This window comes from Anser anser (assembly GCF_964211835.1).
Source record: "Anser anser genome assembly, chromosome: 1".
In the NCBI taxonomy this organism is placed as follows: Eukaryota; Metazoa; Chordata; class Aves; order Anseriformes; family Anatidae; genus Anser; species Anser anser.
The window spans coordinates 33053637-33079408 of NC_139720.1; the positions used below are offsets into that span (position 1 = coordinate 33053637).

Here is a 25772-nt window from a genome sequence, read left to right on the forward strand (position 1 = left end):
CAAAATTCTACAGCCATATGGACAGGGTACTGGCCCCTGCATCTTGTGTGTCTGAAACAGGGTAGGGAGAGGACGCAGGGTGTTTATTTTCCACTATATCCAGCTACAGAGTATGCTATTATCTTTCCCATGTTATATTTTTCTTTAAAAACAACAACAACAACAAAAAAGCATATCAATTCACTTCAGGCTATTTACAACACACTGCTTAGGAATCCAGCAGCTTGTTTACTACAACATTAGAACATTAAATCTCGAAAGACTTGGAGGTTTGCCTCAGAAAAGAAAACAAAACCAAAATATAACTAGCTATCTCATGCTCAATTGAGGACCTGTTCTTATTTATCTGATTTGCAGCAGCTTTGATCTGGCACACTTTTAAGGATTTTCCTTTTCTCATTTTCCCTGAGTACAACTTAATATTGCAATGACAAAGGAGTACCATGGATGGAGCAGTAGTGACAGACATTAAAGAGAACTAGGAGTTAACTGTATCACAAGTAATTTCATGCCTAAACAGGAGAAATACTGGACTAAAGCTATACATAGTGGTGGCAGCACCTGGAACGACTAAACTACATTCATAATATTTGAGAGAATGCAAGGGCAGAAAACTATAAAACCAGGAATTTCATTTGCCCCACCGGGTTGTGAGCCAAGATTGTATTTAACAGATTTCCTGACTGTTGCTTGGAACAGACAGTCAAAGACTCCCACAGAGAGAAAGCAACATTTGACTTGGCCGTGAGCAGTGTGCAGCCTCTGATTCAAGATGTCACTGCTGAACAATTACTCCGTATTGATGACACATGGTGACTACAATGTATGCAAGTTCAACATGCTTAAAGTAATTTAAAAGGCTGCAAAAATTCTTTGTGGTAGTACTTAGTTTCAAAGGGTGTGTGTTATATTCAAATGATGATTGAAGATGAATTAAATCTTAATGAAATGTTTTCAGATAGAAAGAAGATTGTTTAAAGACATTATATTATAGATTCAGAATAAACATTTACCATACTAATTAAGAAAGACTTCAAAGTGGGATACAGTTGATATAATGCACTACTTTCATTTGAAAACTTTTGATGAGCTCTTTTGCATAACACACACTATTAAAGGAACTATCTGCCTTGGAATAAAAGGGGTCATCCACTCACAGATTTATAGTGGGTTAATTAGTAAGTAATAAAAAGCAACAATAAATGGTCAAGTTGTCACAATGGAGAGATGTACCAGTAAAGTTCCCCAGGAATATGTGCCAGAACATGTGCTGCTCATGTTCTGCTTTAAAGTCATCTGGAGCACTGGATAAACTATAAGACAAAAAAGGTTGTTGTTAACCAAGTATTAAAAACAAAAATTGACAGTGAAATATAGAAGTATTTAATGATATTGACTGAGTAAGCAATAATATGGCAGATGAAATTCGATTGTAAGGCACATGGAAAAGTACACATTCAAAAGTCAAACTCATCTTTTAGATCTATTATGGAAAGTGATTTTGGAGCTACTATGTCAGAGTCTAAAAGTGACAGCCCAATACTCTTTTGAACAAAAACAACAAAAATGTTATTGATAACAACAGATGAGAAAATTTGCAATACACTCACAAGGAACATGAATTTGTGAAGGCACTATTAGAAAAAAAAATCCTTGCTAGGTAGTGACAAAGGGCTAAGAGACGTGCTCTGGTGTAACTGATGGAAAGCTGTAACTTTCCCTCCTCTGATGAGTTATCTAGATTTACATGCATGATATTCACATAAAGCCAAAAAAAGTCTCCCCCAGGCATGGCTTCCTAACAGAATCTCTCGTATCAGTTAGTGTCATTCATGTAAAGAAAAGATGAACACCTCAGTTATTGATAAATATCTTGTTGAAAGATGGTTTGGGATGGCAGATAGTTTCTTTTCTCTGAAACAACTGAAGATTCTCAATTACCTTAGCTTTGACAACCTCCTCAGCAGGGTAGCAGTACAAGGATACCTGGATACTTTTTGCTTAAGGCAAAACAGGAAGGAGTATATTTGATTTGGAGCCCAAGCTCTTCTGAGCAGAAAGTCTGGTTTCTCCTCTTGTCTGTCCCAAATAAATCTATTAACTGATGTAACCATTCTTCAAAGAGCAAGTGAATTATGAATAATTTATTTGTGACTTCATGCAAGCCAGCTGTCAGAGTGCTTAGCAGATGTGGAAGATGAAGAGCCGAGACTTCAGATGCCAGTAAAACCAGCTTCATAGAAATGTTGCTACCTGATACAGTAAACATGTTCAAGTCACTGTCTCATAAAATGTACAGTCTGTGCTTCTATTAGTCCTCTAATAAAACATCAGAAACTCTGCCGATTTTTTACTCTGCCCACACTTCAGAATATTTAAATACTAATGTGTCTCCAGATCTGCCTTCTCTCCAGTGTCGTTTAAGTTGCATTCCTAAATTTAAAAATGAAGCCTTAATGCCTATAGCTCCGTTTAAGATAGAAGGATAAAAAGTCAATTCATAGTTTTAATTGTTGACCTTCTGTGACCATGAATAAAGATGAAAGGATTTCCATGGATCTTTGTGAGTGCTAGTAAGATTATCTGCTGAAGATTAATGATTCTTTATTTCCTGCCTCCTTAAGTGCTATCAATAACAAAGCTTCTGTTAAACATGACAAGCCCTGTAGAAAAACCTGAGTGTGCACTCCAAACTGACAGTGGTTTTTCAACTACAAGAAAACTCATGTATTAGTTAATACACTGGATGTACTGTGAGATGAATTCAGACATCTTGACAGTCAGCAATTCATCTGCCTTCCAGATTCAGACACTTATGTACAGAATTGACCAGTTTGGACTTTGTTCATTGGTTAAGAACAGAGAGCATCCTTGTAGCCTCATTATTCTCGGTAGTGGGGAAAAAAAATCACAGGGAGCCCTAGCCCTCCGTGTTGTCAGACAGCCTGTGCTATCACACAGGGAAGGAAGTGATTCTACTTCTTGAAGCAGGACAGCAGTGGTACTAAAGAATGTTACAAGACATTTCAAAACAGAACTTGTAAAGTGTAAGTTCATATACAGGTAAACTCTCGCAACCAAAGACATGCTTTTTGAATTGGCTGGGGCATTCTGGATTGATGCTTTCCAACCTGTTCATTTGCACCTGTCTCATTTAAAGAATCTGATACCCGTGGAGAGTGAAGATATTCTCTCTTATATTCTGTATCAACAACAGCTGGTACCTGCCAGATATTCTTGGCAAGTCCAATGGGAGTTCATTAATTAGGTGAGCTACTCTTCTGACATGGAAGTATGCAAAATGTCCAAGAGCCAATGAGATATAACCGCCACTACTTCTCATACAAACCAATACAGCCTCTCTCTTCAACTGATCTTGAAAGCTTTTAGACATTGCAGGAGACAAATTCAAAGGAATTAGGATCTTACACAGAACTGCAGAGTAAATGTTAACTGGGCCTGAATGTTCTTATTTGAGGATTTTGTCTTCAGTGGTTTCAGTTTTTGAATGCAATGAAGCTTGAGGCTGTGGTATCTACTATCTCAGCCAAGATCTCTTTTATGAAATGGTTCTTGAGACAACTGCCAGAGCACCAACATGACTCAGTAAAGAAACTCTAAAGAAAAGCTGTGAGGGGTTGAAGAGGAAGGTACCAGGTAATATACTATGCTGAATTCTCTATTTACATATATATATATATATAAAATTTAAGACTTCCCAAACCCATGCAATTCTCAAAGACTAAGTAGCTGATCTTTCACCACTTTTCTGGAAATAAGATGATGAACAACATAATTCTATTTCCAAGGGAAAAGCAGCAAGTGCTAGTAAGAGGTTGAAGCCCTACAGCTGCATTTCCCATTACTTCGGTGTTGTTACAGTGAGTGCCTGAAAGGCCATCCACCAACAGCTCAATCTAATCACCTCTAACACAGGGGATACTGAAGAAGTGACATAAGAAATGGCCAGACTGCCTTTAAACCCAGTAGGGGTAACTCTCACAGTGGAAAGATCTGACAAGGGAGAAACCAATTGTTTTTGCACTGCTGTACTCTGCTGCTGAAAGTTCAACTTTCCAAACTGTCTTTCTGTTTGAGAGGCAATGTCACAGGCTTCAATACTATAAAAAGTGATGCAGTGAGACTAATAAAATATCCAGTTTTCCTCCCTATCTCCAAATATTCCAAAATTTGGAGCTGCAATTGATCAAATGGAAAGTGTTCCCACTGATTGTGACTAAAGTTATCAGCAATGAAGATGTTTTCCTGGCATCTGTGAATTAATTCTAATTATGTTATATTCTGCCTATGTTTAATATGTGCTGCTGAAACTTTGTAGAAAATGCCAAAGCATGCTAATAACTGATACTTTTGCATACATGTGGCAGTCTCCATATTTCTTTTTCCTTGGTTTTTCTTTTCCTTACAAATTGTTGCTTAATCATTGCTTGTTTGCATACATCTTAACAACAGAGGTACTGTTAAATGCATCATACCTTTAGTTACATTTTACATCTCAGATTTCTTGACAAGGCACATGCCAAACCTGAAGGTTCAGCCCACAAGACAAATACTGTATTGATGTTGAAGATAAAACCTGGGGTATTGAGAACATTTCCATAAATGCCTGGCCAGGGTACCTGTGCCATGAGTGACAGAAGGGTGACGTTGCAATCAGAAGCATCACATCTTTTCACTGTCATCATCACAACTTCTTCAGAAGTCTTTGCACCTTCCTGTCCTAACACCTGGCCAGCTAACACTGACATTTAGTTAGTTCTTGACAAAGAAAGCTGAACTTATGAAAGCAGTGGCTGATTCAAATCACTGATTCCTCCCGGGAATACAGGCTTTCAGCTGTGGTGAAAATGTGTTGAAATAAAGTATTGATGATGGGGATACCGAAAAGGTCATTCTCACTCCTGGAGAACTGTCTGTGTGTCTGCCTTAGTGAAATTAATTCAATTCTTTCCCTTTGGGACTAATGCAGCCCACCAATGTGAGTTTAAACAGTAAGATGGGAAAGCTTACACTGTGTGAGCACTGAATATTTAAGCATTCAGAGACAGCACGGAGAAAGCAGGGAGTGTGGGTAACAGTGTTAGGGCTGCAAAATCATTCTTTGCAACAGGAAATATTTTCATCACAGGTTATTTCAGTGTAAGAGGAATGAAGTGGAAAAACTGGGGTCTGGATTGAGGCTCATTTATACACATAAAGAATCTGACATATAAACAGATTACTGTGGAGTGACAGATTACAGTGCTTACTATCAGCCTGTGGGAAATCACTAATGCACAGAAGCAGATGTCAGGCCAGTGAGACTCTTAAGCACAGTGCCTGACTGCATATTATCTTAGCAAGTCATAGAAATAGCCACTAATGCTCCACATAGAAATTAGAAATATTCATCCTTTATTTTCTTTTGCCTTTTGCTTACGATGCTTATTTAGACAATGATTTCTTTGGCCAAGGTTTAACTTTCGTTGATAACAGTGCCCGAGACAATACTTGTCTGCAACAGCTTGAGATACTAGACACCACTGTAATGCAAGCCATAACACTACCCGACCCTTCTTAGATACTGACCTTCACAGGATTCCCCACTTGGTGAAAACATCCCATTGTCATGGTAGCCATCTCTGCACTCACAGTGGTACCACCCAGGCAGGTTAATGCAGTTAGCTCGGCTGTCGCACTGAACAAAGCCATCTGAGCATTCGTCAATGTCTGGTTCAAAAGAACAACAAAAAAGGAGAGAAAATTCACACAGAAGAAATTAATGCATTCATCTGACGGAAAAACAATGTCTCTGTTATTTCTGGGTTTCACAGAAGTATTCTGATTATTGCCACTTGAATTTTTACTTATTTATTGTAAAATTTTAAATAATTTCCATAAAAGTTCTTGGCTAACACTATTGGCCCTGCTAACTGGAGTTTTGCTGATCTGTTTACTGTTTACATATTAGCAACTCATTTCTTCACAGTACGTGCTAGGTAGTCTGTCTTCTGTGTAAATTGCCCACAGTATGAAGGAAGGAATTGGATCCCACTTCAAATAAGATGTTAACCCTTTGGTTATAAGCTGCCTGATAAAGCTTTTTTTTTTCTTTTTTTTTTTTCTGGTGCCATATCAAAACATTAAATGTTTGCTGTGGTCCTTGGTAACACTGATGTTAGGTCAGTAGGACTTCCCTGTCTCGTGGAGTTCCTGCTGACTTACATCATTATGCTGCTGACTCTCAGCATAACTGACTGTGATCTCTTCTCTCACTATCAAAAAGAGCAGCTGGGATCCCAAACCAAAGCTTAGATCCTAAAGATGAAATACAATGCCTTCTCCTGATAATTTCTTTGGGATGTTCATTTCTTTAAACAAACACTTCTAGTAACTAAACATTACAGTAACAACCCATGGTAGAATGAATTTCCTGACACACTCACTAGATCCAGTATCCACGAAGGCATGTCCTGCAGATACCTGAACTCACGGATTTAGCAAAGTAGAGAACTTTGCCACATTTTCATTTCTAGTGCCTTCAGTTAAGCAGTAGGCTATATTAATGAATAGGTCCCAGAATATGAGTTCTGTTAACAGGTAGGGAATTTCAGGAGCATGTAGTCAGACAGAGATAAAAATGGGTCCTTCATTATCAGATTTATCACGTTATCATTGTTTTATATGAAGGGTAGCATACCTAATGGAACAGCAAGTTGACTGAGAGGTGCCCATGAAACAGGCACAGAGGGAGACAAAATACACACACAAACTTCCTTCAGAAACAAAAAGCTCTAAAATAACCCCATGCCTTTGAATACTGAACAAACCCTCAATGTACTTGCCATGCTGGCCAAGGTAGGAATTCAGCCAGGAATCTGAGAACTGAAAAAACAATTTGAATTAAGACTCAAACCCTCAGAAGTACCTCAGCAGTTGATCTAGTATCCTCTGGGATGTGACTACAGAGGAGAGATGTGATGTGACCACTGAGCTATACGTGACATATGTCAAAATACTGCCCACAGTCCTTCTTAGTTTTGTGTACCACAAATTAAGTCCTAAGTCTCAATTGGTTTAAAACACAGAATTTTCAACTCCACTGTGACGTGCAGTATAATCATGTAACTACTCCTGCTGCAGGACTGAGAAATGCCAAACCTTTGCAACCTTCAGCTGCTCAGTGTGTCTCTCTCTAAATCAGTATAAACTCTGGCCTTTTTCTTGTGAGCAGCCAGGAGCCAGTGGGACTTCAGAAGTGTTTGAGAGATCAGAGGAAGACTGATGGAAATTATGTTGCTGTAGTGAGAAAAGGTTGGTTTGCAGTCTGTACCTTATCTACAGGTATTTGTTCACATACCCACAGATTGCTTAAGAAAAGGGAAAGGAAAAGAAAGGAGGACTGCAATCTAGAAGATCCCTTACCATTGGGGTACATTCAGTCTGGGAGACAGCTTACCTGCCTGGACAGAACCTATGTTATCATCCTATAGGTTTGGGATCATCTGCTCAGTACAAGATAACTTGCTGGGGGTGGTCAGAGCCACAGGCCCCAGAGAATCAATGAAGCATGTGATTGCTTCTTAATGCTACTTAATAACATGCATTAAGAAACCAGATAGCATATGTCTTCTTTTGGAAAATGGAATTTATTTATTGGTGATGAGGTAGAGGAAAGCGTGCTATATAGGTCATAGGAAGAGATATTAATTAAAGAAGGCCTGTGTTCCTCTCTTCAGGACAATTTATTTGTGAATCTGTAAGTTTTATAATTACGTGCACAGTATTGCAGGCGCAGGCTGAATGCATTCTACTGAACTCACTTACTGATTATTCAGGAAAAACAAGCCTTGAATGTCATGTCAGTATTGGTAAACTGACAACAAAAGCAGTTTTTTGTATTTATTTGCAAACTAGCTGACAAACCCGTATCACAAGAAATAGTGCTTGAGATGAAAAGCTTTTACAGATGCCAATAAACAAAGAAATACACTCTTCTGATTTGTTATGGTGGCATGCAAAGTTGAGTGGAGTTATATAGGAGTGCCTACCATAAAAAGCATTGATGGAAGCACACTGTTGGTCCTTAAGAAATGACATATTCTTGACAGCTTGTTTGCCTGAAATCATTCCATTGGAACCATTGCTGCATGGACAGTGAAAAATCCATTATTCCTTACATGATTTTGCAGCAAATAGAGTAAATAATAAATAAATAAAAAATTCTCACACCACCTTTGTAGGCAAATGATATTATACAGCATGTGTTGGTGGGTTTCAGAACATTAAATGTTCCTTATGCACAACATTTTGTGCTAAATCTCTCAACTAACATTCATTATTAATTCTAGCAGACTTTCTCTGTAATGGGACAAAACTCTGTTAAAGTCACAATTCTGTTAAGAAATCACAGCAGAGACATATTTTGCAGAGCCAAATAAATGATTTCATGGAAAATTTTCTTGACATTTGGATAAAAGGATTTCTATTTTCAAATGGGCATAGCATGGCTCAGGACGTGCTGCAAAAGTCTCTACAACTGAAATGATCTTATTAGTATGGAAAAATCAGCCAGAAATAATTTTTCTCTGTCCTATGGTGAAACGTTCTCCGATGAATCATCTTGCAGCTGCTCAGTCAGAGGTGTGAGCTGACAACAGGAAAAAAAATCTGATTGAAGTTTTGCTTGGCCAGTGGCTATGGTATATCAGTGGGCTATACGGAACATTAACAGCACTAATGAAGTTCTGTTTGATGCTGTACTAGAAAGGCATAAAAAATGAAATACTGTTCTATAGAAAGAAGTTACTGAAAGGACTTTATATTTTCACTTCTGAAGAAAAAAAATTAAGTACAAGGAGAGGAAGGATGTCATTTTCCCAGTAGCAGGTGGTGACATTTGTAAGCAGATAGACAAAATAGACATCTTATTTTGAGTTTGCAAGTTCCCTTCTTCAGCTAGCTATAAAATAGAGTCTCATTTGTGTGATGATCTAGAGCAAATGGTCTAATCCAAGCCCTGTATTTATGGAAGAACTCCCACTGACTATCACAGAGGCAGTATTTTCTCTGTTTCTCTCTTTTCCTTTTCAAACAGGTTGCACAGTTGCACATACCAAATCTGCCACCCCACTCATGTGATGAACCAGATTTGGAACAGACAGTAACACCAAGACAGTTTCCCAAGAAACCTTCACCTCAGCCCGGAGAGCAGCTACACGGCAGCACTGTTCTGGCCGTTTTCCCACCCCACGGCACTTGTAAGGCAGCAGATTTGTGGGTTCAGCTCTTGAAACACTGTCTGGAGAAGACACACGTATGAGACTGATTGAGGCCAGAAAACATCAGGAATATGGGGAATCTCTCTGATGTAGTTCACGAATGTACTCACAGCAATACTGTATGTACCATACTGCCACAAAACAGGGTAACTGATTATTACACACTTATGTTGCACATGATTTGGTTTTCAAATATTCAGTATCCTGTACGTTTTTCTGAAACTGAAATCAGTCAGCCAGGTTTTGTCAATATTTTGTCACCCAACTTTCAATGGGGAAAAAAAGAAAACAGCTCTTTTTTTTTTTTTTTTTTTTCCTTCAAACTGAAGCCTCACTTTGAAAAATAGTGTCTGGCATTTTGAAAGAAGTACTGTGTATACCTAGCTCTCCTTGACATGAAAAAAATGCTCTTCCAAATCACCTTCTTTATACCTCATAATCACTCATTTCCTGAACTGTAGCAACAGTTTCAGCTATTACACCCTTGCTCTTGGGGAGACTGAGAAAACCCTGCTCTCTGAAGAGTAAAATAAGATCATTAGCAAATTATCCACTGGTACAGTAAGAAAAAAAAGAAAAGCTAGCAGTCTGATGAATATTATTAGAGAATTTCTGTATAATAAGAGCTTTGAAGATTGAAAGTGGTATAAAATTGCCAATTTGAAAGATAGCAGTACTCTTTCATCCAGCAATAGGACCAAGCTCTCTAATGTGGTCAAGCTGCACTCAACAAAGAGCCATGTGTGATGGGAGGTGGGGTATGGCTATACCATTTTGTATTACTTGCTTCAAGACTGAAATATTAATCAACAAATCCTCCGCTCAGAACAGTCTGCATGCCACCATCAAGCACAGAGTTAGAGACATACAGCACAGTTTAGTCCAAAAATTCTTTCTTTCATAAACTTCTTTATACAGGTCAATGCAAACCAAAGCCTCAGCAGCCTCTTCCTGTCATGAAGGAAACACCACAGATTGGAGGCTGTGAATATGTATAAATTAATTATTTCCATCTTGGAAGTTTTTCTGGGACAGTATAGCACATGGCACTCAGCTAAGACTGCCGGTTGGTAGACTCCCAATTGCAGTAATCTGTCCCAGTGCTAATTGGGTTATTATCACTGGATATATTTATAAAGATTAATGAGCAGCCAGCAACTTTCATAATATTCAATCACTACTGACTTAGGCTAACCTGAGATCTCATTTCAAATGCAACAGCCTTTCCAGCCTAATGCTAACCTCCAGAGCCACCCACATCCTATCCCCACAAAAAGTATAAATAAAATGCATACACTGAAAGAAAAATCCTGTCAGAAACAGATCACCAAATAAGTTGTTTAGGGTACTATTAAGCTGTTTAAAAAGAGAAGTCTTCAATGTTTTTTGTTTTTTTTTTCTTCTTTTGTTATTGTTGTTGTTTGTTTTGTTTTGTTTTTCCTGAGTACATTTGGAACAGTCAGACTTTGATATGTCTATGCATTTGTCAATGCATTTTCAAGGGTGTATAAAAGAGTATAAAAGAGCATGTCCCAGCTATTCAGACTTATGCTCAGATAACAGAATGCCCGGTAGCATTAGGATGTCTGGGATATCTGATTATAGTAAATACGTATGCAATGGGGAAAAGGCCTTACTGGGTAAGACAAAATAAAAGTTCACTGTACTGCATAATGTATCTGCTGTCAAAACTCAGTAGCTGTGAAAGGATTCATCATCTCTACAGCAAGTTTTAGAGTCCCATATTTAAGAAGAGAAGTGCTTGTGTTGGTTTTCATGTTATAGCAGATTTCTAATATGATAATACTTGAGAAGACCCTGTTGTTCAATCAGATCTTTGATTTGAGATCTTATGCAAAAACCAGGTCCCAGTGGAGAAATATAAGAGCTTGAAACTAGTTCAATATACTGGAGCTATCTTGCTAAAATATCAGCTTTTGGGATTTCCATCCCGCTACATTCCCATACACTGCATGCAGTGCATGTATCTGTATATCAGACAGAAGATTTTTTTTTAAAGTGAGAACGAAGCCTAGACTGCTATAATAAGTAGTCGAAGAAGATATCAGTTATGTCAGAGAAGCAGTTATTTTAGAATGCCTATTAAATATGTTCTGTAAAGTCTGATCAGACCCTTTCTTCTAATACTACTGCTGGTTCCCAAAGGAACTCTTTCCTTCATTAATGGATGTTCTAGAGCCTGATTTTGCTTACAAGCTCACTCTGATTTTTTTCAACTTCCAGCAACTCTTTAAAGATAAGATATTATAGCATGAATACCAGGACATGCTTTCCATTGTACGGGCTCTCACATCAAAGCTTCCATTAAACTATGGAATATTCTTGACTTTAACTGTATTAGCATCCCAATATTTTATTCAGTTACAGGTTTAAATCATGAAGAGCCAGACTACTGCTGGCCTGTGGGGCATAGCAAAGAGTAGAGTCACCTACAATTTTATCTTAGAATAGCATAATTCCATGAGTAAAAGGTCTTGATATAGTATTAGAAACATCAGTTATCTCGGATAAAGCCGTCAAAGAACAGTGAAGACTACGGTCTTTCCTCTTCCTGCTCCTCTGTATAATGATTTAGGCCAGTGCAGGAAGAAATGCATTTTGGATGCCTTTGAAGTCGCTACTCTTCTTTATGTCTCTACTTCACCCAGACTCTTGCAGAAATTCTGTCTGAGTCACCTTAACACCATGATCTGCCTCAAAGGGCTGAAAACTAGAGTTGGAGTTATAACTGTCACATTAAAAATTGCTTCAACAGATTGAGTCAATGCTGCATACATGTTCTTCCCTCTAAATTTCCAACTGTCATGTTGCATGAAAAAATAACTGTCGTTGAAACAGGTTTTTAAATTTTTTTTTTAAATCCCATCAAGAGCATGATTGCATTTTTTGAAGTACCCTGTCCATAGAAAACTAATTTAGTTCCATTAATGAAAAGGAAGCAAAATGTGATTGAGGATGTAATATGGAATTATAGTTCATTAATTCTTCAAGTATGTAATTTTCCAGACTCCTGATCCCCCATTGATTTCTGCAAACCCCCATAGGTCCTGCTAAATGCCAGCAAAAAGAAATTCAATTGTGTTGTTATTTCATGTGTGGCAGTGGCGGTGCTCCAAAATTAGATAAAAACATTATGAAAGGGAATTTTCCACTGACTGCTTCACCATGCAGCCCTGTTAACAATTCTTTGTTGTCAAGAATTGATCAATCACAGACCCCACAGATAACTGGAACTATGACAGTTCTTCATTACGCACCCAATATCATCTAAAGATGTGACATTTGTAACAATTGAAGATGATAATTCAGAACACCTAATTAGCCATGATGAACTAGGTACACGCATGAACAGCAAAAAATAAATAAAAAGAAAAAAGAGGAATATATTTTTCAATGAGATTCTGTGAAACTGATTGAGCCAATCCCCATTAGAAAGTTAAACTAATTGAGAGGTACTGGGTTTCTCTTAGACACTGACAAAGATGTGGTTTTGCTTTCACTTTGCCCATAATTCTCAGGACAGCACCTCATCTTCACTGTAATACACATTTCCATTTCCCTGTTAGCCCTATCTTGAAAAAAATAATTATTGTCTTTAAGATAGAAGAAGCACTTCTGTACCTTGAAATACACTGACAAAACCACTTTAGATGCATACTGGTGTTTGGAAGTGATGTAGCTCCATTTGCACATGTTAGGAACAGGACTAACATGGTAGTAATACTCCCTAAGCATGTCAGTTGCTGGATAACAGCAGTGGAGTCCTAAACAAAAATGCTAGTTCATTACATCTGAAAAATTAAATAAAATAAAATAAAATAAAATAAAATAGAAGAAAAGAAAAGAAAAGAAAAGAAAAGAAAAGAAAAGAAAAGAAAAGAAAAGAAAAGAAAAGAAAAGAAAAGAAAAGAAAAGAAAAGAAAAGAAAAGAAAAGAAAAGAAAGAAAAGAAAAGAAAAGAAAAGAAAAGAAAAGAAAAGAAAAGAAAAGAAAAGAAAAGAAAAGAAAAGAAAAGAAAAGAAAAGAAAAGAAAAGAAAAGGAAGAAGAAGAAGATTTAGATTGTCCAGATGTTATCTCTTTTCCTAATGAGTGGGAAGGAAGGCTTTGCTTGCATAATGCACTGATTGAAGATCTTGAGTTTTCTCAGGTGAGGAATAAACTCAGTCATAACTGCGGGTTGTAAGAAAAACTTCTACATGTTTGAACCACGGATTCTACCAGCATATTCTCAGCTACGTTTGGTTTCAACTTTGCAAAAAGCTATTTCATTTCAGTTCTGGTACAAATTACAATAAATTTCCAATGATTCAGTTCAGAGGTTATTTCAGGAAAAAAAAAAAACAACTCACAGAACAACTCAGTTTTGGCTAGGGTATGAACTGACACCCTGATCTGAGCTTGGTCTTCTCTTTAAGTCTTCTATCCTTTAGAAGAGTGCATAATTTGAAAACATTCTTACTTACATCTTACCAGGAACTTGTCACCATGACTCTCTTATGTATACCACATACCCCTGACCCGGAAGTGTTCAAGGTCAGGCTGGATGGGGATTTGAGCAACCTGGTCTGGTGGGAGGTGTCCCTGCCCATGGCAGGGGGGTGGAACTGGGTGGGCTTTGAGGTCCCTTCCAACCCAAACCATTCTGGGATTCTATGACCACAAATTTACAGTGCCACTCTTGAAGTGTCAAATCATATAGTGACTGTACACAACTGCTGAATCACAGAAGGAGAGAAAAAAAAAGGAAAAAAGAAAAAAAAAACTATATTCTTTGCTTGGGCTGTAAACATATCATTGGCATATATCTGCAGAGATTGCACACTCCCTCATGCTGACAGTAAGAGGAAGGGCTCCACAGGGATATGGTGCAATGATTGGCAGTGTTATAGATTTTAATTCCACTAATAGTTGAATGTCTCATAATTCATAAAAGAGAGACCCTACAGTGAGTTATGAAGGTCATCCTTATTTCCCTTGTATAACAGAAGGAAATTCTATTATAGTGCTGCCCAGCTGCACTATTCACATTCTATTTATAGCGCACTGTCTTTTAAGAACCTAACTGAAATTTTAGTTTTCATGTTTTGTAACGGAGATTCTTTCCTGTAGCAAGTAATAGCTAAGTAGTGGATGCATTTCGATGTTTTTAATAAAGAACAAAACTTCCTGTCTCCTCAAATCTCTTTTGTAGCACTCTTCTTTCCTGGTTTCTCGCTCTCTCTCTCTCTTTTTTTTTTTTTTTTTTAAGCTGCTACATATAGGATTGTAGTGTTTCAAGAAGCTAAAGAAAATATGAAGATAAGTACTAGCTGACTCTTCAGCAGATAATAATTGTCTTTTGCTATTTAAAACTGACAAGGACTCTGAGGGAAGAAAGAAATAATACACACCCAAGAAAGCATGTCAGGCAAGGAAAATGAAGGAAGAAAAAGACAGAAGGAAAAAGCAGCAAAGCACATTAAACTACAAAACAGAAAGGGTGAGGTAAGAAGGTTTCATGCCTAAATCCAGAATACTCACCAAACTCAATATTGGGTATTTTTGTTTAATTTCTTTCAAAGATGTACTCTGTGAATAAATCTAGGGAAAAACGTGAAGCAAAGCAAAACTTTCCAAGCTTCTACAGTCACTAGCCATTGTCTCACTGCTCATTTCTGAGCTGATTTTTCATATGTGAGAAACATTCAGGTGATAACTGGGATTAGGGTGACCTCCCTTCCAGACACTGCAGCAAAGCAAAAAGCATTTCGTTTGCAGAACCTTGGCTTTCCTGTTGGCTTGCTACAGATCTCATTTGTTTATTCTCACAGGCAACTTTTAAACCTTCTTCTGCAATTTAATGAGCTAGCAGTTTTAGAATATGTCCTTGTTGAAAGTCAAAGGAAAAGTATTTTCTCAGGTTTTACGAATTCGCTTTGCTTCCCCTTTTGAAAAATACAATATAAAAACCACCATGTCTTCCATCAGATACTGACATATCTGAGCATAGGAGCAGAAATAAAATCAGCTATGTCTTTGGATTTTTGCCACTGCCTTCTTTTACAAACCTTGTCACCTACTCAGTTTTCCCCACATCTTAATTTCCACATCTGTAAAATGAGGAGAAAGTGCCTATACCAGCACTCTACTTTTTTTCTTGTACATAAAGAGCTCTGTGTGAAAAGTTTTAAGTAACAGCGCTGATTCTGTTATGATTCTTGCATGGTTTGGGGAACAGGAGCTACCAAAGAGGCCAACTTGTTCTGGGGGGAGGTGAGAGGAGGAGCACTGAGCTGTAGAGACAAAAGCTGCATCCCCTGCCCTTACTCCCTCACCTACTTTACTGAGTACCATAGACATATCATAGAAGTCACAGGAGCACTCACTGATGGTAATTTGTCTTGCAATTTTTTAAAACAGAGCTCACCATGTAGACCACAAATGTTCTTGGTTTTTGTTTGTTTGTTTGTTTTGTTTGTTTTTGGTTGTTGTTGTTTTGTTTTGTTTTGTTTTGTTTGTAATAATATAATATTCCCACATACAGTTTTGCTGAACTCTAAGGATCTTTAATTTTTCTGCATATTTGAAGGAGTGACTGAACACAGCACTGGTACCATGGCAGCTAACTTTACATCACTATATATGTTCAGAAGAGATATTTAAAGAGGGAAGAAGAGCAGGAAGCTATTTTTTACACCAGCACATTGAATTTCAGAATTTCTTACATACAGCTCATCAGTACCATATATCCCTTGTTTGTAACCCATCTGCTGGCTGCATATGTCTGTTTTTCTGTAGCCTGAATTAGCACTTGGAGCATTGTTAAAATAGAGCATTCCTTGCAGGAAGGCTCATTCTCCAGGGGTTAGCTGAACACCTCTCTACTACAGTTTCTGAGACTGCCAATCATGTTTCCTTTTTTTGTTTTGAACTTCCTTGTAACAATAAATTTGAAGACTTGGCTTTTATTGGCACATGGGTAGCTGAATTTTGATGGAATTATTAATTATAATAATAATTAAACTGACGCTCATTAATCCTTTAACAGATTTTTATTGGTATTATGAAACATGCAGTATGATTTCTCTTCCGAGGGACAGTCCTTTCTGAATCTGAAGTTACTCTTAGGCTGTAAACATTACATGCCTGAGATTTATTACTTTTTTTAAGAATAAAATCCTGCAAATCCGTTAATTTTTTTCCCTGAGGGGAAAAAAAAAAAAAAAAAAAAAGCATGCAGAGTTTCTTCAAGAAGAGTCTCAGCAGAAACTCTGTTCAAGCATTTCTTGTTCTCTCAGAAAAGGAATCTTCTGAATTCTTCTGGGTCAGGGGTGAAAATGGAAACTTTAGCCAATTTACATTCTTTATATGAATCATTAGAGAAATCTCTGACAAGTCAAAGGGGTCAGAGATGTGATAGTAGCCCAGACAACATGCATTTATAACCTATTATCTACCAGATTATTACTCAGACTTTGCATAGAGTTTACACTTTATTGACTTGCCAACTGATAAAGATTCCTAACAAATTTGGGATCTTCCTCTTACAGGATGTAAATGTCTGTGAGCTTTCATCTTGTGCCTGGATGAATTTTACCTCCTTCCTTCAACCTTCACCTCTTCATTTCAGTATGTTTGTTTTAGAGGGAGTGAGGGACATGCCCTTTGCCACCTACAAGCCCTTTGCCACCTACAAGCCCTGTGAGCAAAGCTGCTGCTGCATCATGCATTCTACATGGTGCGCTCTCTCCTACTTCCCCTGGATTTCAGTACTAAAGAAGATGCCAAATAGAAGAAAGGTACAGTTAGAAAAGAGTTAATGCCTTTGCCTCTACTTCGTTCTGCCAGTGTTTGCTCTTGTCAGTCTGCCTATGTTTATAAGAGCAACTGATGCCCAATTAAAAAAGCAGAGATTGCAGTATTTGCCTCTTTAGTGCTCAGTGTTCCTTAAGATGTAATATATCAAATGCTTTGCATGACTTTAAGTTAGGCAAAGTCAACATATTTTTCATGAACACATCTAACTAGATTAGAAAAATGCATCACACTTGAGATCCTTATGTGGGTATAACCTTTTTATTTTTTGAAATTATCCCTATCTCAAATTTTATTAAATCATGGTACATCCGCTGCCTCATAAAGGTACAAGCATCAGTAGCAACTTGTTTTATTTTTATGCATGTTGGACTGGGCACCTATTCACCTAAAATACTAATTAGTTGTAGGGAGGGCAGATGATTTATGAATAATGCTATGAACATATTTTATGTTATAGTTCCTTCAGCTACACTCTAACTTAATGGTTCTTGCTAACCCAAGGCCTGACTTCAGAAATGTATTAAAGCATAAGCAATTCAATAACATGTTTCACAGCCCTTTTTTTTCTTAGTCTTGATCAGAGCTACCATGGTTGAATGGTCTTGACCATTAATGGCACAGAGTCAGTTTTGGATAAGCCCAAATAGACATTTCAGAATGACTCAACACAACCTGCTATTGTTGTTATTTCATAGAAATAAACAAGAGAAACTGGCTCATATGCAAAGATGAAAGACCAGACGTGGTTCATTAAAAGCACATAACAGTGTATGTCAAAAGAACTACAGCAATTTGTGTCAGTTGAATACAAGGCCCAGTTTTTATGAGATGAAAGTGTGAGAAAGGAGATCGGTTAAGAAAAGAGTTATTTTTATTAGGTTAGCCTAGAAACCAAAAGAGATGAGGAGCAGGGCAGAAAAATAAGACAAAATAGTCATTCATTTTGAATCGCTGAAAAATGGTTCAAAAATATAACTTTCTATACTTTTAATAAAATACCTTCAGATCATTACTGTAAACCACAACTAAGGAAAATAAACCATTACATCAGCAGAATTCTAGGGGACTTTCAGTACCAGCTTTTCAGTAATACCCATACACCTTCAATCTGTCAGCACAGAACCACCTCCATCTCCTGGCCAGTCAACTATCAAGGCCATCATTTGCCTTCTGTCTTTGTTTCACTAGAGGCATCATATGAACAGAGCTCATGACCAGAAGAGATGCTGTAAAGATGATAGGTCCTACCCTCATGATGTTATGTAAAGGGTATCACAGGAGTGTAGGGAAAAAATATAGGAGCCAAAAGTTAACTTTGCATTCTCTTCTCCAGAACAGCCAAAGGAGAATTTTTCAAAGACTTTCTAGGAATTTCAGATTTGACAGAGAACACATTAGGCCTGTCTGTCTGGAACAGGCACCCTGTATTACTGAGGATATTTCTCACTGTTAATCACCAGTCAGAAGTAGGTCAATATATTATGCTCTAACCAGTACATCAGAAAACTATGTTAACAAAACAATGCAAAAGGTTGGCAAGTAAGCAACGTGGAGGTTCAAATTCATAGAATTACTGTTTTCACAAACTGCTTATTTGAAACTGAAGCAAGACAAAAGAAAAAAGAAAATGAATCAATGTACTTTCCAAGTACTGAAAAGACTTGGGGTCACCCCCAACGTACTGGATTACATGGTTCATGGGGGCATAGCTCAGTATTTGAATCATTGCCCTTAGGCACTATTTGCCTACAGAAGTTCAGGAGATAAAGTTTAATAGCTTTCACCCTAGGCAATAGGAAAATTACCTTAAGCTAACCACGCAACTTACTGTGGCGATTTTAGCCCTACTCCCTGCTAGTGCTTGTTCAAATCTCAAAGGTCATCTCATATTTTGAAAACATTAAAAAAAAATTGCAACTACAAGAAAAGTAGAAATGAGATGACTGAAATACCAGTATGCCTTTGTAAGAAAATAACTCTTAGCCATTTCCTGCTAACTTATTTTCGTGTCACCAAAGATTATATATGAAGATTCTTTTTTCACAATGCATAATTGTAGTTCAGTGACAGGACTTCAAAATGTAAAGGGTATCCAAAATTCAGTATTAGGCTTCTGTATCAAGGTATTGGAAATCATCATTGTAACTTTTTTTTTTTTTAATGTAGAATTAGCTGTTATGTTTAAAAATGATACAGAAATTGATGATATAGGATGCTTCCCATAAGCTAGCCCATCATTCTACTATCTGCTTTTCCTACAGTAAGTGAGCATTTAAAATGGAATAATATAGTGTAAGGTCTAGCACCACTGAACACACTAGTTATATGCATTACCTTGATAAACCAAGGATAGCTCAGAGAACATTATTCTTGCCTGTGCAATCAGTAATTCACATGCAAATAAACCATCTTTGAGAAGACCAAGACTGTGAGGCAGACCACTCATTACCCAGCCTGTGTAATCTGGGTAATGACCTTATGTAATAAAGATGCAAGTTATAAAGGAAGATATTTCAGCATCCTCAGCAAAATCATTTCATTATTTTTAGCAGCTGGGTCCTGTCTCTTTCTGCTGAAATGGAAACTACAGAAAATATTAATTAAATGCAGGTGCATACAGTAATTCAGAAGAGTTTTTACTTCAGAGTCAGCTCCTGCAAATAGAAAGTACAATTAGATATTTGCTGTTGCAAGCCTAAGTTAAACCAGTTTAAAGAGGATACTGAGAATCTCATTTGAGCTACATTTGAGCTATGGCTAGAAAGACCAAATTTCCCAACTCAATATGCCACATGCCCAAATTTCCATAGGGCAGGATGCCAGCAGATGTACCAAGAAAATGGGGAGCACAACAGGTAACTCAAGGATGAGAAATAGCAGTGGCTGCCCAGGGCTAGGGAATGCACACTGCTAAGTCCAGCGATGCGGGGGGCACATCAGCTGGAGCATCCCTCCTCATTCACCTCCTCCCATAGCAAGGGAAGGGTCTGGGCTACGTGGGGACCTGCCACCACCTCCTCAGCACAGCTGTGGTACCAATAGCAGCATGCAGCCCAGCATGCAAGCTGGATCTCACCTGCTTGCAAGCCACAATTTGGATTCTTTGCATTTTGTCTTGGGTAGTTTTTATTTATTTATTTATTTATTGTTTTGGCTTGCATCAAAAGAACAATTTTAAATAGCTTATGAACTTCGAAAATGACTTAACGTGAAATGATAGAATTCAGTGACTCTAAAAGTCCTGACTTTCAGAAAATGATGAATTCCCCATTCACTGCCCTGTGGGATCTCTTAAAATGTTTTACATTACAAGTCAGGCTTAATTGCTATTTGCTTTAAAAAAGTTTTATCCAGGTTCAGTAGATTAACTCAACATTTTCCTATTTCTGTGAGTCAAAGTCAGCACTTTAATGTTACTAAAGCACTGCCCGCTGAAAGTATCCTCTAAGATATGGTCTTAAACCTGGCAGCCTTCCCAAAAATGGAAGCCTAAATTCTCTGGACACCAGGCAAGCAAGCCAGGCGGGATGTGAAAACCAATGAAATGGGGAAGGCATCACCTCTCGCTACAGCTCTCACTCTGGACAGTCCACTTCTGCACTGTCTTCAAATTCACTCACCACTTTTACCTTGCTCCCCTCTTTTGCAAACCATCATCTTTCTCTGGCTAGACTACGATCTATTTAAAGGCACTCTTATTACTTTAGGTTTATGCAGAACCTTGCACACTTGCACTATAAATTTGAGCTTTTTAACATTCTTGTTGTGAACTCCAATCCTACTCTCAGTCATTTAAATTTTCATTTTAAAAACAAAACTGAGTGAAAGGCAGATTCCTTAGTTGTGAAAGTTTTGAGTGTGGTACTTCAGAGGTTACAGTCAGTTTCTGTTAGACTGGGGCTAAGAATTTTTAAGAGTTGTGCCAAAAGTAATTCCAGTTCTTTTAGAATTGGTTCAATGCTCTGTGGGTTTCAAATGCCATTTGTGTCACAGTCTTAGCTTCAGAGCCTACCTGGCCACAAGCTTATTGTAGTTGGTTTAGCTGGACACCACTGATGAAGGGCTTAAATGGAAACAAATATGATGTTGAAAGTACTAAAAAACTATTCCTTCCCTTCCCCCCCCTTTTTCTTTTTCAAAGTCAGTAACGTTAACAACTTTTCTGGTTGCTTTGACAATGCCTTCTATTCCAATACCAGTAAAACTATTTTCCCAACAACTAGGGTATCAGAATTAAAAGAATTTCTCAAGCTTCCTTTGGAACAGGAATAATAATAGTATTCAGTAATCTGAAGCCTGCTATTATTATGGCCAATGCACATGAACAAATTCATTTGGATTTGTTGAAAAGAGCAACAGTCACACATGCTAATTATTTAGCTTATGCAGAAAGTGGCACAAAACTCTAGAGAGATCTGATCTGTAACAACTGTTTTGCCAAATCACTTGTCTGTCGTATTTTAGTATTTCGAACTACAAATGTTAAGGATAAAGTCAAGAATACTTTTACTACATCAGTCTTTTTATTTCTCCATGAAGTATTAATGACACTTTTTGTATTTTTTGAGCTTTCCATATAGGGAAAACAATACAGAGAAGAGCCAAATAATATATTTTTCCTTATATCTGGCCATCTCTGGTAAGAGACCTGAAAAAAGATGGTGAGCTCACATATCATGCTGACCATTTTTTTCATAAATCCACTTACACATTTAACTACACTGTCAGTAAAAATACAGGGTTAGTATCAGTAATAATATAGGGCTGAATAAATGTAGAGTCTGTAGGTTAAACTTTTTCTCAACAGATCCTTTTAAACACAACAGCTTTGTGTGACAGTTTATTTTCAGCAGTTTGCCATGGTTGTTTAATAGCAGGTGGATATCATAGAATCATTTAGGTTGGAAAAGACCTCTAAGATACGATTCCTTTGATATCCAAAGAAAAAGTTTCTTATCAGGAAATGAAAGTTACAGCCAATCATCCATAAAGAAGCCATATACTTCCAACCAACTTGTTACAAAAAATACATCAAAACACTACTATAGTAGTGAAACTCTGCTATTAGATCTCCTGCATAAATAAAAGCGGTCCAGGGGAATACTCAAAGTACAAAATGAGTGTGGGAACTCAAACGAGAAGCTGACAAACAGCAAGAATGCAGTAATCTTATACACATGGACTAGCATATATGCATATATAGTAGGAGAACAAACCCACTGTTAAAGCTCTATCATCAAATTAAAGGGGAGTTACCATAACATCAAGGCAACCTAACAAAGTTATCCTATAACTTTCTGAAATAAAGCGGTTTTCAAACACAGTTTAAGACAGCATTTAAAAATGTCTACTGAAGAATTCATAATTTTGCAATCAAACAAGACAGCGTTGTCAGGTATTTTGAAGACGTTTAACTGGCACAAATATTTTCAGATTCCTTTGGTGGTATCAGCTGCAGAAGACAGTGCTCTACCAGGTTAACTACTGCTGTGCCTTGTAGGACTTGAAAATCTTTTAACACATATACAAGCCAACAAATGCACCCCTAACATTAATTATGCCTCAACCTATTTCCTTTGGGAAGAGAAACAAGAGTTTTCCCAGGTCTCATTTTTATGTTCTATTACCACTTTAAAAAAAAGAAGTGCTGGAGGTCAGTGTATCTGCACATGATTCTTACATCTGCTTCCTTGTCCCACTGATCCATTTCAACAGGGCATAGGCCACGATTAATCTAAAAGGCTTGCAGGGAAAATTCTAAAGCCTTGCAACAGCTCTGTTAACTGCAAGGCACTTCACAGTGAATACCTCATCTCATGAAAATAATATCTAACAGTACTAGCTGATCCTCATTCTTACGTTACTGAGGGAACAGCAGTTACTACTGACACCCCAGAAGCACCCGCTCAGAAGCAAAAATCTCTATGAAATTCAATGCCCAACACCTAGTTACAGAAAGCTTTGCTTCTCTTTGCCAAAGCTGCATTGTGTTTAGGAATCTGACATACCCTTTCTGTGGCAGCTGACAGGTGAAAAGAATTACAGCTATGCCTCTAAAGACAAACAAGCTTCTGGTTACTAATCTACCCAAACTGGTAGTGTTGCTGCTTGGTGTCCCGGGTGAATGGGCTTGCCCTAAGACCACGTTTCAGTTTCAGGATAATTTTATCAGAAAATTTCTGACCTCTCCCATCAGAAGGAGGCTGTCTGCTTCCTACTCACTGGTGCCCAGTCACTGCCCCTGCTCCTCTCCACTCCTTTGGAAGGCTCAGAGGAGCTGTGAGTCTCATCCCTCTGGGCCTGATTGAATTTCCAGCTTGCACCTTTTAGCTTCCATGCCTACAGCTATAGCCAGTTCATCAGCTATTCACCCAAACTGGTGCAAAAGGGTCTGATCTCTTATTACAAGCCGTTCCCAACTGCAGCTTTGACAGATGAACGGTGGAATAGTGTAACTCCCCAGCCAACAACAAGGGCACCAAGGGAGCAGGCCAGGTCTTTGATAAATGGTAGAGAGCCTCATTAAAGACTTAAGGGAATGCTCTAGATACCAGCAATCCCAGCCATTTCAGGTGTGGTTTCTCCCTGTTCTGGGTCAATGGCCTGTCCTATGACACACAAGTCTGGCCCCATAGGCAAGACCTGAGCAAGGACAGCATCATCCCTCTCAGGCTTTGAGAAGAATATAGCGACAATATGTGCAGAGCTGGTGTTTGGAACGGACATGGAAAAGGGTGAGGCACCCAACCAAGATGAACATGAGCCAGTAATATGCCCTTGTGGAAAAGACCAAAGGCTGTGTTAAGAAGAGCATTGCCAGCAGGTCAAGGGGGTGATCCTTCCCCATTATTTCATGCTGTCAAGGTCATATCTGGAGAGCTGGGTCCAGTGCTGAGCTCCCCAGTACAAAAGAGACATGGACATGCTGGAGAAAATCCAGTGAAGGGTCTTGAAGATTATTTAGGGAGCAGAGCATCTGTCATACGAGGAGAGGCTGATAGAACTAGGATAGTCAGCCTGGAGAAAAAAAGTCTGAGGGAGATCTTATCAATACCTCATGGTGGTAGGGGCGCCAGACACATCTCAGTTATGTGCAGGGAAACGACTTGGGGAGGGTGGGCATAAATTGTAATACAGAAAATCACATTTAAACATAATGAAAATAAAACTTTTATTTTATTTTATTTTATTTATTTATTTATTGTGAGGGTGACTGAACACTGGAATTGGTTGCCCAGAGAGGCTGTGGAATCTCCAACCCTGAAGATACTTAATATCCAACTGGACAAAGCTAGGAAAAACTCACATTTGACCCTGCTTTGAGCAAGTGGATTGGACATGGTCATCTGCAGAGGCCCCTTCCAACCTCATCCTCGCCACAGTTCTGAGAAATGATTTAAACAGCTACTAATTAATCTTTTACAGAAGGATGAAGTAAGAATTGGTGATTGTATTTTCTAGTTTATTGCTGCGGTGTGGATTCGATATCCTATTAATTGTTTCATAGGTTCAGCAGGTGATATCAATATTTATAACACTACATGTTTTAAGTGAAAAATACCAATAATCTTCAATAAGCAGTTTTTAAATATGTGTGGCATAAACAGAAATAAGTAGTATGTGATTTAAAAATAGATATGGCATCTTATCATTTATGCAGTCTACTTGTATGTGACTGCAACTAAAGATGTCTGCCTGAAAAAAATTTATAACACTTTTGGAGATAAAGTGACTGTTCAAAAAGGGAAGCTTCCAGCATAAATTATTTGTAGTGTGAATGTCTTGATCACTTCAAGCTTAACAAGAACTACCTTCATGAAACTCTGCCACATTCACTGGGAGTAAGTAAGTGCTGTCTGAAGCTCAGGTTTTCCCTTATGGCTGCATGCTTCTAAACGTAGTCTCAGAATGAACAGGGCATCTCTTCCATTTGTCACACTGAAGGTATTTCAGACTATGTGTGTTTCAAAGCCACGTGCAATTTGACTATAATCCCACTCCTGGACATTAATATCTAAATAAGGTGACCAGGCTTGTACCCTTTGGCTGACCACTGACATGATTCATTTCACCAGTAAGAACGAATATGATGTCTGGTGGACCTCCACCAGCGGAGCGGGGCTTCTCCATGTAAAATTGACCTACAAAACTGGTTTGGCGCTGCCAAACTGCCTCCAGATTATAGCAACAGTATCACTAGATCTCATGTATTGGGTCAAGACTAACATACTAATCTTACGTTAAATACTGAGATCAGATGTTCAGAACATATAGTACGACGCTTCCAAAGGCATTCAGCTGTGCTGCCTGCCCTCCTGTGAGGTTTCTGAAGGGCAGGAAGGCCAGCAGTCTGGCTGCCCTGGCAGGGCAATTGAGCCTGAATGCACTGAAGCTAACTCTAGGCCAATATCTGAACTTTATGATTTGGGAACAGAGTGTACCTGGGCTCTCCTCGAAAGAAGAAAACAGAGACAGGACTTCCAGGCGACAATTTAGACAAGGAAGATCACCCTTTGACAGTGGCTGCTCATTTTGCCTATACAGACTAAAACAAAGATGCTTCTATTCTACACATTTCAGATAGATATAAAAAGCTAGAAAAGATGAATATGGGCCTTGAAATGATACACATTATGTTTAGCTGATAACAGCAGAATGCTGCAAGGAGCACGT

General features: G+C 38.1%; 1 protein-coding gene across 1 annotated transcript in view; it reads right to left on the reverse strand.

Annotated features, from left to right (window-relative positions):
• NELL2 (neural EGFL like 2) overlaps positions 1-25772 on the reverse strand; it is a 147260-nt gene that overhangs the window by 10138 nt on the left and 111350 nt on the right. The window contains exon 16 of the mRNA XM_083815095.1: positions 5590-5730. Coding sequence (XP_083671221.1) covers positions 5590-5730 — 141 coding nt within the window. The remainder of the gene's footprint in view (positions 1-5589; positions 5731-25772) is intronic.